The sequence below is a fragment of the Hippichthys cyanospilos genome, chromosome 15 (assembly GCF_059441005.1).
Source record: "Hippichthys cyanospilos isolate Australia breed blue-spotted pipefish chromosome 15, RoL_Hcya_1.0, whole genome shotgun sequence".
In the NCBI taxonomy this organism is placed as follows: domain Eukaryota; kingdom Metazoa; phylum Chordata; class Actinopteri; order Syngnathiformes; family Syngnathidae; genus Hippichthys; species Hippichthys cyanospilos.
This window is the reverse complement of record NC_142383.1, coordinates 6223210-6238168: the sequence shown is the minus strand read 5'-3', so window position 1 is coordinate 6238168 and position 14959 is coordinate 6223210. Positions and strand designations below refer to the sequence as shown.

Sequence of the window (14959 nt, the reverse complement as noted above, 5' to 3'; positions counted from 1 at the left end):
TCTAGGGTTATTACTAGTTTATGCTCCAAAGCGCAAAATGGAAGAAGCCTGCTCAAATATTTAAAATTTATCCAGGGGTAAACTGACCTTTAAATCACTGCAGATGTGTGAGGACTATCGTTTTATGAGAGTTGTAATATGGTCAGTTCAATCTGGCCACAGCAACATCACCATTATAACTATCAGAAATTTTATTTTACACCGTATGGGTCACATTGGTGGAAAATTGTTAAGACTGTATAAAAAAGGAGTCAGATGAGTTTCCAGGTTAATTATTCAAGTTTTAATGGCACAAACTATTCCGATTTAAATAGTAATGAATGCAAATTCTGCAAGAGCTGGAAATGAACAACCCCGACTCCCAAACAGAATAAATCATGTCTTCAGGGTCTGAAACAGTCTGTTGAGTTCTTGCGACAGAGCGGTGACCGTGTTCAGGATGCGCTGCTTGTCTTTGGCGAGCAGCCGCGCTTCGTACATCTGAGTGAATTTGTCAGGGTGCCACCTCGTCTGTTGCCTGCGCAACGCCTTCCGGAAGCCCGCCGCATCCTTGCGGTCCACTCCGTGCAACATGATGTCCACCATCTCCTTAACGGTGCCACGAGGCGCCGGCCAGGGGATGTCCTTGTAGCTCAGCAGCTTGGTGTTATCGCCGTTTAACGTGTCCTTGCACATCTGCTCGTAGCGGCGCTTCCTACTCTGCCGAGTCTCTTCCTCTTTGCGAGCGGCGCGAGACAAATACTCCTCGTGTGCTTTCTGCAGCCTGTCTTGCAGATCCTTTAAGTTCTGCTTCACTTCCTCTTGACCGCGCTTCTTCTTGCCACTAGACGACGATGCCTTTCTCTGAGTTTCCGCACGCTTCTTGCAGTAATATTCTCTCCCGATGCGATCACCCCAGTCACCATAGTCCTCCTCTTCTATATCAGTATATAGGTAGTCATCTACGTGAGAGCAAAAACACCAGAACAACTATTAGAACCTAAGTGAAATAAAAGCAGGGGAGAAATGCAAAAATAAGGGAAAAACATGAACTATATAACCTTCAGAAAATATTAAACAAGACATTGACAATAATACAAAAAAAATGGAGACTAAAAACCATGACATGAGAGACAAAAACAAGAATGACAGAAACATTACAAGAACAACTGTTTTTTTATATTAGCTGTTTTAAAAAAAATGAACAACATAAAAAGTAAATAGCTAAATAAAAAAACGTTTAAAGCTCAAGATAAACTGAATTAGAGTACCGGTACTTATTTGAGTTTAACTCGCTGGAGCTTTACCGGTCAGAAAACATGGGACGAGCTCTGTCCATTTTTTTTTTCTTTGAGCCAGAATGTGCTGCATGTCAAGCCACTGTATTGAAGTAAAGCAGCCAATGCTTCAAAATGTAACGTAAATAGGAGTTTACTCCATGAACGGCCTTGGTATGCCTTTATTTTGAAAATCTTCTGGGAAGAATGGTTGAGACAGCAGTCTATTTGATAACTGTGCATGAGTAGCTCTCAATGTAAACAAAAGGGTGACATTTGTTTTTTTCGAATTAATGTTAATTTTTTTTCGGGTGAGATTTTTTTTGTGTTTGTAACCACTTAATTCAGTGGTCGACTTTTACTCAGGTTTTTGTCAAATTCACTCCAATTGCAGTAGAATAGGGGGGTCAATTATACTTGAAATAGCTTTCTAAAAAGTAAAAAAAAAAAGTTTAGTATTTTTTGTTTTAATTTCAAAACATCAACAAAATGCGCAGAAGTTGTGATTCTGGGTCATGTGTCACCAGCTGAGCTGTGTTTGGTAATTACCTGAGCCTTTAGGGCGTGGTCATTTTCAATTATCAGCAAGAGGCAAAAAGATGCAAAATAATTTTAAATTAATTCAAATGTTTAACTGCTGAAAATGTCTAATTACGTGGACTACCCCCTTAACAGAGGAAAAACAAAAAAAATACAAAAAATAGTAAAAAAAAAAGAATAAATAAGAAAATATGAAAAAATATAGAGGTATATACAAAAATGTTAGACAAAATACCTTGAAACGTCACAATCATATGTGATTGTCGATATACAGACATATAGAGGAAAAAGAACAAAAACCAAACAATTGACAAGAATCCAACGGAAAATATCCCGTGACAAATTGTAAAGCTAAAAAAATGTCATATCAAAATAGCAGATTAAAAAAACTAGTTCATTATAAAAATTAAATTATTAATATTAAAAATAGAAGAAATACACATTAAGAGAAAAACAATGCAGAAAAAAACAACACATTCAGAAAAAAAATATACAAGTAAAAAAAAATAAAAAATGACAAGGTAGAAAAAAATTACCGTCATATATTCCAAACATTTCTTGGAACTCATCCTCGCATTCGCCGAACAGCTTCTCCGCCCAGTCTCTCTCCGCGTCTGCTCGAGATGGGCCCCTTGTGCCACGTTCAAAAGGCTGTAACCAATAGAACACATTTTTCTTAAATATGATTATAAATAAAAAATATGTATTTTCCTTTGTGTACTGTTAATCTCTACAGAAACTGTTGTATGTCTGATTCTAAATATTACTTTCAGTTTTTACAATGAAAATTCATTTTGATGCTGTAAAATAGGGTAGTGAAGGAATAAAGTTCATTTAGCAATCAGATGCTGTTCATCCATCTTCAAGCTACTCGAAAGTGACGTAAACTATACTCTGGCGGAGTATTGCTTTGCAACAGAAATTGCAACTCCATGCAAATTGACTGCTACTGTACCTTTGAGCTTTTAAATCCATCCAGCAGGTCCCGGGGCGTCACACCAGCCAGGTTTGCGGTGTCCATGGCCTCAGGGCAATGCTTTCTGAGAAGGACAACCAGGAAGTCATGATCTGCAGGAAGAACAAGAATAATCCTTATCAGTGATTGGTTACTTTTTCAAGTTGGCATATCTAACTGCTAATGTTTTCATGACTGAATTCAACTTTTATAACATATTATTTGTAAATATGACAACTAAATTTGGACACTTCCTGCAGTAACGCAATCTTGTGTGACTGAATGCATTCTACAGTGCAAACCTTTTTTTGACAGTGTTATTGAAAGATGAAGATAGGGCTGTTGACTGTGCAACAAGACGTTTATATTTATGTTTTTGGCTCACACTTAATGAAAATAGTGACCGTACTTGCTTGCCTCTCATCCCACTGAAAGAGAAAATAAGTGTTAGTAAATCATTTTGCTGGTCACTGAAAACCTGGTTTTGTTTGAACAAAGACCCTTTCACTTAGCATACATGGGAACTCTATGTAACGAGAATGAGACAGCCTCGACACGTAAGCGAGTCCAACACAGACATTGTGTTTTAAAAGTTCTTGACTCACTTCTTGTTTTAATTAATTCTACTCTGCTGATTGATAAGCAAATAGAACAGGGGGTGACTATTTGTGTGTTTTGTAGGTGTTCATTCTCGAGTGAATAAGCAAGTGAATCTGCACTTTTACGTGCCCTTAGCACTTTCTGACAGACCACCAGACTGTTCTGTCAAGACTTGTCTCTTGGAGGCGTCAATTAAAATAAAACAAAAAGACCAATTCGATTCTCCAGACCATTTTACTAATTGCTCATTATTAATTACGAATAAAGAAATCTTTCCGTTCCAGGGCAAAATCACTTAAAGAGAATGAAACATAAGGACTCGGTGCATACGTACGGCTAACATTCCAAGCAGGCTTTGCTAACATCCTCAGTCAAAGTTTAATAACAAATTACAACATGATGGCCGTTTCGTCTGCCCTACCTGGTCTTCCGCGTTCAAAAGAAAATTGTACAGCGATATGTAGCGCTGTGTTTCCTTTCCTGTTCGCACGAAGCACGTCGGCTCCATGTTCTAGCAGAAGCTTAACTATGGCGTCGTCCCAGTTGTTGCAGGCGATATGGAGCGGGCTCCACCGCCTCTTGCCCTTAGAGAAGTTCACATCCAAGTCCTTATGCTTCCGTAGGTATGAATAAATTTTGAAAAGCCTGCCCTCCTCGACATACTTCCACAGCCGCTTCTGCGCATGAGTCAGCATACCGAGTATGTTCAATTTATTTGGGTAAACAAAAGACAGATTCTCCGGGTAATGGGTAACAGTCTATAATGGCCACTTCCTGTAGCCGTTGGAGATGACGGAAGCAGTCCAGAGGAAGCAATTCTAGAGGAACTTCCGGTCGGAGAGCAACAACAAAAATATGCTCCCTCAAGTAGTGGTCCCTGATCAAGTATGTCATACCATGATCTTTTATGCAAGTCAATGGTTACTACCTCAATTTTTTTAATGGCGTCCTTTATAAATTGTGAAGTCTGGCATGGAAGCGTAGTGGGAATGCATAATTCACCCCGGAACTAATGTTGAGAAGAGGAGTTCCAGAGGAAACGGTAAGACTAGAGGACGAATGAGTAAAAGAGCAGTTATGGGCATGCTTTTAAATTGTCTTGGTTTGTGATGAGTTGAAATGTCATTAAACCACTGTTGTTGTCATCTCCATTGACTTTGTTTCAAACTGTGAATAATGACCGCCACAGAATACTATTCGTCTGACTGCCCCATTTTACTCGCGGCCGCTAGATGTCAGGATTGACGCATTTCCTAGATACTTTTCGTTTAAAGAAAATCCGGTACTGATTCAGTTCATACGTAAAGTCGTGGATTGAAGTAACAAACGGTTCTACAACAACGTTCTAGTGAAATCTTGGATTAAAGACACATTCTAATTTGATTTGATGAATTGTGAACAGAGAAAAACAAAATGGCAAATTAGATAATTGCACACTAACTGAAAAAATGACACCTAATTGTATGCAACCCCCCATCCTATTTTGACGAAGTCATGAATAGAAACCCCAATAACTTTTCAAATGTAGGGTGTAGGCTAAATGTAAGAAATTATTTAGAATACGTTCACTTTGGTATATTATTAAAATATTTGTGGTTTGTTAATTCCCACCATTGACAATAGCCACTGAGTGCAAAAAAAAAAAAGTGTACTAAGTGTCATCTTGTATTACTTTTCAGTTGATTGCTTTATATTAATGGCTTGTGAGTGATTTTCATACAAATGATTACTATAGCAACCTAATGATCTACAACGTTTGTGGTAGTGCAGCGCTTTCCAATGCACAGGTAGGCCTATATAGAAATTCAAGTTGTTCAAGAACGGTCTAAATGGAACTTCATTATAAATCAAAGACCACCTGTACTACATATGACAATGACAGTTAACTTTATTTACCAGTCTATAACTACCACTCTACATTTTCAAGAAAATAAACTGCAATTTTGCCAGCATTAAATGACTAGTGACCAAATGCATGTTTTTTTTTTTATAAGAGTTGTTTATAAGGTGCTAGATTCCACACGATATACTCAGTATGCATCATCTCTCCCCTAAGTGTCTCTGTGGGCTTCTTGTGTTCCTCGGGCTTCTTTCAAAATGCCACCTGTCAGGAAGCCATCACATAAGAAGTCAACTGACTGCTTATGCATAGTTCAATGTTTTGAAAAACACCCAGTTATAAAAAAAAAAAAAAAGTTTAATTTAGGAAGAGCAAAATCAAATGCGCACAATGAATCAGAATTGTGTGGCATTAATTTAAATGAAATATCCAATGACCAAAGTAGTGTAAAGAGTTAATTGCAAAATTGTCAGAAAAATGGCAACATCAGCGTTGTGTGGACACTTTTCCTAATGGTTGGTTTTCTGTTGTTGACACTCTGAAATCACACCATAGTAATAATAGTCGTTACTCTTCCAGGAGTGTGCCATCCCTGGGCTAATATACTATGATTAGAGTGTTGGTGAATTTGTTTGAAAAATAAACAAAATACTGCACAGGGGTTAAGCACACAAACAGCATCAGCTATGCGGCCTCTAGGGGGCGCACCAAGACATGCAATGGAGAAGTATGTCAAGATTGTCTTTGCATATGAATTTTCTTTTTTTCTTAAGTATGGTAGTGGTATGCCTTTTCCACTTGGCAAACATTTAACCTTACTTTAATTTTGTCACTTTTTTTCAATTGGACATAATCTCAAACTTGTGATAACTCCAGTTTTTAGATGTAGTCTTTCTCCCTTGCCGCCAATGGAAAACTGAAATTATTTTGCGAGAGAGGAGGAGCGTCGTGACATATTTCTATTAGCTCTAGTCATAAAATCAACGTACCCAACTTGGTCACTTTTTTCCCCCAGCTCTGGCGAAAAGGACTACATTCAAAGTTTATTTTGCTCATTTTAAACATGTTTCAACCACATGGCTGGGGTAAAAGATTAGAATAATGTTATGTGCAAATAATGTAATGTGCATAAAATGCAGACCTTGCAATAAATACTGTATTGTTGTATAAATGAGAACACGTGCGCATATTAAATGGATTTTCTGGAACTTAGTGACAATTAATTGTTCTGCCTGTCACTATACATCACAGACATAAGATAGATGAACAAATTTAGATTATTTGTGATGTATTGGCAGTCATTTTTGGAGCAATTTTGTAAAAATTGGATCATTTGCCAACACATAGTTCTCTTTTGTATGTTGGGCATCACTGTGCTGCTTTCTTTACCTGCCACCAATGAAGCGCGTGCAGCTGAGCCTCTTCAGCATCTCAGGCCCTCCGCAGGTCCACAGAGCATCCTTTTAGGACCTGAAGAGAAGGCCGGAGATGAAGGGATGAACAGACGCTTTGTGCTAAGTGGGACACTGGCATCAGGGCCAAGATCCGGAGGCTCTCTCGAAAAGCCGGTCTCCTTCCGCAGCCTCGGAAACGACGTGTCATCATTAATGATGGCGCCTTTGAGAGGCAGGGAGAAAGAGATGTCTGATTAGTTACTTGAGGTGTTTTCTCGCGCTTTGTGATTTGCTGCAAAAACAAGACTCCCGTCCTTCAAGATGCCTGCAAAAGGGCCTTGAAAGAGAGGATATCCCTGATCAGGAACCCTGACTCGCTGACCCGCCCTTTGTCTTTCCTGCCCCATGCACACTCCCGACACTCTACGACAGGAAGCTCAAAGTCCCGCCACAAAGACGCTCAACCAATGTCATCCTAAGGCCTCGCATTGTGAAGGAGTAGAAGAGAAATGGCGCGCATTTCCTGTGTCTATTTTCTGTGCGAGGTGCTTTATTGGCTTTAGATTTATGGTAGCGGGGGACACGCGCTCGCCACACACAGCGATGGCCGACTGGAAAGCAAACAATAGCACGGCCACCCATTGATCTGCCAATTCACGTCTGTTCTGACAGAAAGTCTCCCTTTTAGTTTCTAGAGAGCATTGGTTCGCAAACTGAGGTTCCCAGACCTCTAAGGAACCAGAATTGTAGCGTGGGGATCCAAACAATAATTTGCCATCGTTTATTTGTCATCCCGTGATGCCCCGAAAACCACCCAAAATAGTTTTCAGCCAAAAATTCAATTTTGATTTTTCAGCTGACAGACAATCAAACAACAAATCCAAAAAAAAAGACGTTAGGATGACACAAAAACCGCTGCCTACAACGGCCTATGTGAATTTCACACGCACAAATAGGAGGAGAGAGTCGTCACTTGCTAGGCAACTGCTAGAAAGCACTACTGAGCTTCCGCTTCTTTCCTGGGATTACCGGCAAACCAAGGAAGACCAACAACATCACAACACAATGACATGTTGTGAGGTTCAGCTTCAAAATAAACACCAAATAATACACGAACAACAACGCAATAGCCATAAAAGGAATTTATTTTAGTTAGCCTTAGTAGTTTTTTTAGCTGATCCCCGTGACTTTTTTTTTGCCATCAAATCACAGAGCTACCACAGTTAACACAGCACCATTTAAAAAAATGTTGATTATGGGCACAAAGAAAACACAAATCACTTGTGCTGCCATTGTATGCCATTGCACAAGTCTCTAGCTTGCTGCTAACAACATGATGCATTCAAACACAGTTGGAGATTTTGAACACAGAGAAACTGCCCCTCAATGCATTTAACGTTAATAATTTCAAACATCTAATTCATATAGGCTTTCTAATCATCTATAAAGCTGACATATCAAGAAGAATGATGGGATTTAAATTAGATTCATGCATTATTTACTCAAGAAGTACATTGTCACTTTTGTTTACAAAACAAAACGGCGTTTGTCTAGCATTGCAGTGGTTGTTGATGTCAATGAATCAAAATAGAGCTGCACTTGTGATCCACATTTTATTTTTGCAGCAAAAAGCACTTTCCTTACAAATTAAAGCTTAATAAACATGAAAAAGACACATAAGTCTCCAACTGGAAATCTGTCTTGCAGAGCACACCTACAGTTTGAAGCAGACGTTATTGTCAGTCAAATCATTGAATCAAACATTTTGAACCGAACAGTTTCTGAATCGAATCAATGACCTAAAAATCTCAAATGAATTGAATTGTGAGACGGTTACACATTCTCACCCCTACTAAAAATGCTTGAGAACCACATTATAGCGTTATTATTTTGTTAATTTGAATTCAACAGTTATGAGGGTGTTTACAGGTGCTCATGTGGTAAGGAATGGTGCTCAAATAGGCCCAAGTTACTTATGGGATGACAGATTACATAAATATTCCTCTAAAATCTTAAAAAATGAATATCATTACATAAATACACAATATATAAAATAAACAGCATTTTCACAATCTTAAACATAGATTGCAATTCCAATGCACTGTCAAAAAGCATATATGATATATCAACTTTGCAGGACTTCTTCTTCTCTTTCCGCACCTTGTTTTCACACCGGAATGAAAACGTTTGTCTTAAAACAAATATTTCTGGATCGTGGTCTGCAGTCAAAGTGCATCAAAGAGCCCAAAGGGCACCTCTGCAGCGTGCACGCGCCATGAAATGTTTTTGAGTCTTAACGTAACATGAGCGCGCACGCTTCATAAAAACCTCAGTGAAAATAATCTATGCAGGTTATGTTACGCAGCAGGATACGGCTTTGATGCCAAAAGGTCAGGAATACTTTGGCCAGGCGTCTCTAGTGAAATAGAGCTGAAATGACCTCGCCTATAAAAGCTGATGAGCCTGCAGGGAATGCATTCATCTTGTACTGTATGTGCAAGATGACTGAGAAACTCTTCTGTTACTTGAACTCTAGGGACAGACTGATGTTTAAAAGGAATCATATATTGCTGGCATGGGCTGAAACCTCCTATATCACAATTTGGGGAATTTCTCACAAATCTAAGAAAAAATGTCTCAAGCAAAATCCATTTTTCTACAAAATGCCAAAAATGACAAGTTTGTTCAATAACCATGAGCATTGCTTTGTGAAAATTCATTTTTTAAGGCTTTAGATTGGTTGATATTCTGTAAAAATAACACAGCTGACGAGGGCTGTACGATTATGGCCACAATAATAACCACAGTTATTTTGGTCAATATTGAAATCGCGACTATTGATCATGAATAGTCATGTTTGGTCAAACGTCTATTTAGTGCCCTTTTTTATACAAGAAGTATATTAAACAAGGCTTCAAGACTTGATACTTATAAGTAAAACAAAAAAAAAAATCAAAATAAATAAATAATTAAAACATACACACAAGACATGGCAAACACTTGGCACACAGGGCAACATAGCTAACCTACTTGCAAACCAATGAAAAAAATTGAAGCCTACTTACATCCAAGCACATTATTTACTTTTAAGCAAATTTTAATCAATTAGTAGTCAAAATGTCATTTTCGGTCAATTCAAACAGAATTTATTCCACTTTTTCAAAATGGGTCTCAATTGATAGATAGGACTGTGTATGTTAGAAATCTAGTGAGAAACTCAATGCCATTTCACACTGGTAAATAACATACTAGGGTGAGAAAATAAAAGACTTTTGTCAGGCAAACATGTGGGAAACATTGGCCCCTGGTGGTAGGATGACAAAGTGCTGGCTTTTTAAATGTTAATATTGTCAAGCATCAGCTTAATTAATTGTGGCAGCCAATATCGTGATCGCCATTAAAATTCTATTATTTGTGCAGCCCTACAGCTGACCAAGAGTATAGATTGAGGAAAAAACATTTAAATTGACCAAAATGTCATTCATCTATGTGAGTATATTATTGAGCAACCTAAAGTGTTGAAAATTGCTTGTTGTCTTGATGTAGGGTTCAATAGGCGTATGCGGATTCTGCCTAACGTCAGGGGCATGTTTCTATTGCACACACATTTTTGAGTGTCTTACAGTTCTATTCAGAATTTTTGGTCTATGATTCAGTTCAAAATCCATTTTCAAATCAGGATGATTTGATCTGAATGATTTGACTCAAATCATCACGATTTACTCTACTGTGCTTTGGAAGTCAGAATGACAAATGGAGACGTTAACCCTTGTGCAGAATTTTGACCATTTTTTGGTTGTTTTCATACACATAATTCCTGTGGGATTCTAGCCAAGAGATTGTGTGTGATGACTAAGGCATAGTCTTGCTGGGGTTCTTGCAAACTGGTTGGAAATGTCTCTGGTTTGCCCTATCTGCTATACACCCCCCATGTTTTTTTCAAATAAAAAATTAAAATAAAATGTTTAAATTGAAACTAAAGGTCTCAATAACTCTAATAAACAAACTGGAGATTTGCCTAATTATCCGGAGCCATGTTTGCATGTTGCAATCGTAACTCGGAGAGTTACGTTATCACTCTACTCTGTGAAATTTGACATGTCACCATCAGGGTGAAATTTCAGGTCCCCAGTGTCTTTTTTCAATGATTTGCTTTTGATGCAAATGCCTTTGATTAAAGATAAAAGAAATTGACAAAATACTTCACAAGGTTAAAGGTGTCTTTTTAATTTTTATTTTTTTAAACATGAAGTTTTGAATTGTAAAGGAAGTGCCCTTTTTCACGAACACAGAGTGTGCACCACAACTGCAACCGTATTCTTTATCTTGATTCTCTAACATACCAATCACAAGAATTTTAAGCCGTGTTATTTTGAGAATTGTAAACATAAGAGCATCTATTTTCTGTAGCCACTTATCCTCACTACGGTTGCTGGCTTGCTGGTGCCTATCCCAGATGTTTATTAAAAGAATTTCCCCTGTTCATTCTTCTTGATATATGTCAGCGTTTATAGATTGTCAGAAAGTCAACATTCTTTAGATATTTGCAGTTAGTTTGATCCGTAGATGGAACTTTTTTCCTCCTGTGTTTAAAGTGTCTGACTGCGTATGAATGCACCACGTGCACCACATAGCTAGCGACTTGCGCTAATGTTGGAGTCTTGTACCATATTGTCCAATGACAATGACAATTAGCTACCTCCATAGAGAGGCAGCGTCTACTCCCACTTTAAAAACCAGTCGGATTAGGCTGCTTCTTCTGTCTCTCTGATTAGGCTTTAAGAAGCTCAGTAACATCCACAATCATTTAAGTTCTCATTTAGAGCTCCAAAGCTGTCTTTAAGATTTTTTTTTTTTTTTTTTACTTTTTTAGTCGAATGGATCGTTTAAAACTACATGGAACTTGAGGAACAGTTTCTTGTTCATGCAACAGCAGCAGAAATATGTCTTTCTGAGGGGGATATAGAAGTCCAACATGCATTTCCTGGAGACATATACTTTGGAACAGCAGCACACGACACAATGGAAGGGCCACCGCCTCCCTTCACTTATGCGTCCTCAGGAACAAGCAAACATTCAACTGAGGGGAGAAAATACATTCCAGCAAAACGACAGCATAAGGAGTGACGCAACAGAAAACAGGAGAGGATCTTTGTTTGAGCTTTTTCACTTTTTATTACAAAAAATATCATGCACAAAAATCACAAATGTATAAAAAATATTCAAAAATTCATGTTTCGGTCAGGAACAAATGCATTGTCTGACAACACACACACGTTCGCGCACACACACGCGCCACACTTAGCCTGTCAAAGTAGTCACCTTTTAATTGGGCTCTCAGTCCAGGCAGTCTGAAAACATTTGTCAGCTGCCATCTGTCCGTCTGTCTAGACCCCCCTCCTTGCATCCCAAGAACCCCCGTCTCTTCTTAACGGGCTTATCAGAGCCTGACACCTCATAGCAACAGACACATGACTGTAGTAACACACTGCAGGCTGGAAATGCCACAGACACTGACGTCTTGCTGGGTTGTTACACCTCAAGTGCTTACAAATAAAAAATGCAGGGGTGGCAAGTTAATAAGCACGAATACTGGCTTACTGTACTCCGGGTATTTTGTACTTTTTTTTTCTTCGGATTTTTTTACTTGCATCTGAAAACAGTTATCCGAACTTTCTACTTGTTTATTGAAGCAAGATATTCCCCATCCACAGCCTTATTTAACAGAATTGTCTGTGGTCAAATGCAAGAGTGATTATGAATAATTGTCAAAACTAAAAAGCTTGAGTCAGCTGTATTCCAGAATTTGACAATGTTAGCGAGGCATAAAATGCTAGCTAGCGCTTGTTTGAAAATGAAAGAGAGAAACTTGTGTGTACGAGGGAAGACGTTTTGTTTCGTTATCTAAATGATATTGATGAGAATATTTCTTTTTACATTTCAGTCTCTATTGTAGTCGAACCAGACTTCAATTTTTAAAAGTCTTTTTTTACACAAGCGTCTTTTGCCACCTCTGAAAGAGTAAGAACAAAAGCATCACTTTATTCTTCAGTTGTTGAGACTCGACCCAAAAAAAAAAAAAAAACATGGGCCTTTTTGGAGATACATTCCACACGGTCTACTTCATATTTGGTCCCTTAGAAGTTCTTCAAAAGTCAGTATCCAGAGTCAAGAATCCGTAGCACCGATTGGGCAACAATCAAGTCCTACTGGTGTTCTAGACCTTTGTGGCCAGAGACTGGGCCTCCGTCTTCTGGGAGGACAGGGAGCCGGCTGGGCTGGCGTGCAGAGACTTCTTGAGATGGAGCAGGCACAGGCACTGCGATCTGAAACGTAGGTCGAAGAAGGCGTAGAGGAAAGGGTTGAGGCAGCTGTTGACGTAGGCTAGGCAGGTGGCATAGGGGTGAGCCAGCAGGAGGAAGCGCAAGAAAGCGCAGGTGGCCGGGAACAGGTCCAGGTAGGAGAGGGCGTCGGCGCTTTTCACCACGTGGAAGGGGATCCAGCAGGCTGCGAAGACCACCACCAGCGTGGTGATGATCTTCAGGAGCCGTCGCTTGCGTTGGTCCTCCTTGCGCAGGGTGTTGAAGTGGCGCGTGACGGTGCAGCCGATGAAGCAGTAGCACACCATCATGGCGAGGAAGGGCAGCAGGAAACCAAGGGCCGATGAGGAGATGCTCAAGCCGGCGATCCACAGGCTCTCCTGACGCTTGGTGCTCACCACCAGGCCGAAGTCCATGGCGCAGGACGTGCGGTTGCTAGTCAGGTCGTGGCGGGTGGTGCGGAAGACCAGTGTGGGGGCGGCCAGGAGACCCGACAGCGTCCAGATGGCGGCGAGGGAGGCGCGCATGTGGTCGCGGGTGCGCAGTTGGGTGCTGGACAGCGAGTGCACGATGGCCAGGTAGCGGTCGAAGCTCATGCAGGTGAGGAGGAAGACGCTGGCGTACATGTTGAGGAGCACCACGTAGCTGCTGATCTTGCACAGGGCCACGCCGAAGGGCCAGTGGTAGCCCATGGCTGTGTACACCGCCCACAAGGGCAGCGTCACCACGAAGGTCAGGTCGGCCAGGGCCAGGTTGCCGATGTAGACGTCGGCCGCGCGCCGCTTCCCCTGCGCTCGCCACACGGTGAAGATGACTACGCCGTTGCCCGACAGGCCCAAGATGAAGATAAGCATGTAGAGCACCGGGATGACGGAGTAGGACGGCGTCCATTCGGAGTAGTCGCACATGGTGGAGTTCTCCAGCTCCTCGTAGTCATAGTACTCGTACGGGCTCTCTGTGGTCTCCATGGCTTTTGCTTTAGAGTGGCTGTGGAGTGACTTGCTGCGAGTGTGAACTGCCCGCTCTTAAATACGACGCGTAACACCCCCTCCGCCCCCTCTGAACCATGAACCCTCCCAGGATGCACCCCCCCTCAAGCACAACACAACCTCCCACTCTCAGTGGAAACACACCTACTCATTTGTAACCCATTCAAACATGGCAAATTACACCAAATTGCATCTACTATTGTTACCTACGTACACACACACACACACACACACATACATTATATATATATATATATATATATATATATATATATATATATATATATATATATATATATATATATATATATATATATATATATAAAGAAGCCCTCTGCATTTCAGCCTCTCAAAAGTAAATATTCACACATTTCTGTAGTCCACCACAAAAGCAGACTGATCTTTTAGTTGCATCAAAATATCTAATTTTGCTTTATAAAACAATGATCAGCATACACTATTTGCTCATATACTATTTTTACAGACCCAAACAAAAACTGAATGACAAGGTAAGTAAGGCACTTAACATTCTGAAATGCAGCAATATGAATATGAAAGTACTAAAAAAAAGTATTTGATTATTTTTGGATGGTTAATAGGTAGAAACAATTATTACGATGACGGGGGTTTCAGTCACTAAGTATATTGATTGAAATTTAGGATCAGAGTTATTATGGTTACAAGATGATTGAGTGCACGATAGGATGGCGGCAATACTAAAAAGACTCTTCCTTCATCTCATTTTGCGCTAATGAAAGAGAATAACGAAGGATTTATCTCAACGGTAAGGTGATAGCTCATGTTGCAAAGTTTTTGTGTTTTTTTTTTTTCTCACCCCCGAGGCCGCAAAAGTAGTCATGTAGGCATGTTTAGACAGTCAGCCACAAGTCAAGCCCGGGCTTGACATGTACCACCATTTCATTTCAATATCAATCAGAGAGTCCTTACGGTACCTGAGCACTGTGCAGCTCAAGGCCAAATCATCTGGCTTGTTCTTCTTCCATCCTATGGCTGCCTGTGGACATGCTCCAACATGTGCGACCACAAACCAACACGGTGGAAGTC

At 40.0% G+C, this 14959-nt stretch overlaps 2 protein-coding genes across 2 annotated transcripts; both read right to left on the bottom strand.

Annotated features, from left to right (window-relative positions):
* Positions 1-268: 268 nt before the first annotated feature.
* nfkbil1 (nuclear factor of kappa light polypeptide gene enhancer in B-cells inhibitor-like 1) lies at positions 269-4134 on the bottom strand. The gene is made up of 4 exons (XM_088434174.1): positions 3773-4134; positions 2752-2864; positions 2333-2447; positions 269-941 (listed from the first exon to the last, which is right to left on the bottom strand). The coding sequence occupies exons 1-4, from the start codon at positions 4044-4046 to the stop codon at positions 376-378; spliced, it is 1068 nt and encodes a 355-aa protein (XP_088290300.1). The 5' UTR covers positions 4047-4134; the 3' UTR covers positions 269-375.
* Positions 4135-11742: 7608 nt separating this feature from the next.
* On the bottom strand, positions 11743-13888 carry LOC148411512 (apelin receptor B-like). The gene has a single exon (XM_088435191.1). The coding sequence runs from the start codon at positions 13871-13873 to the stop codon at positions 12803-12805; it is 1071 nt and encodes a 356-aa protein (XP_088291317.1). The 5' UTR covers positions 13874-13888; the 3' UTR covers positions 11743-12802.
* Between the last annotated feature and the right edge of the window lie 1071 nt (positions 13889-14959).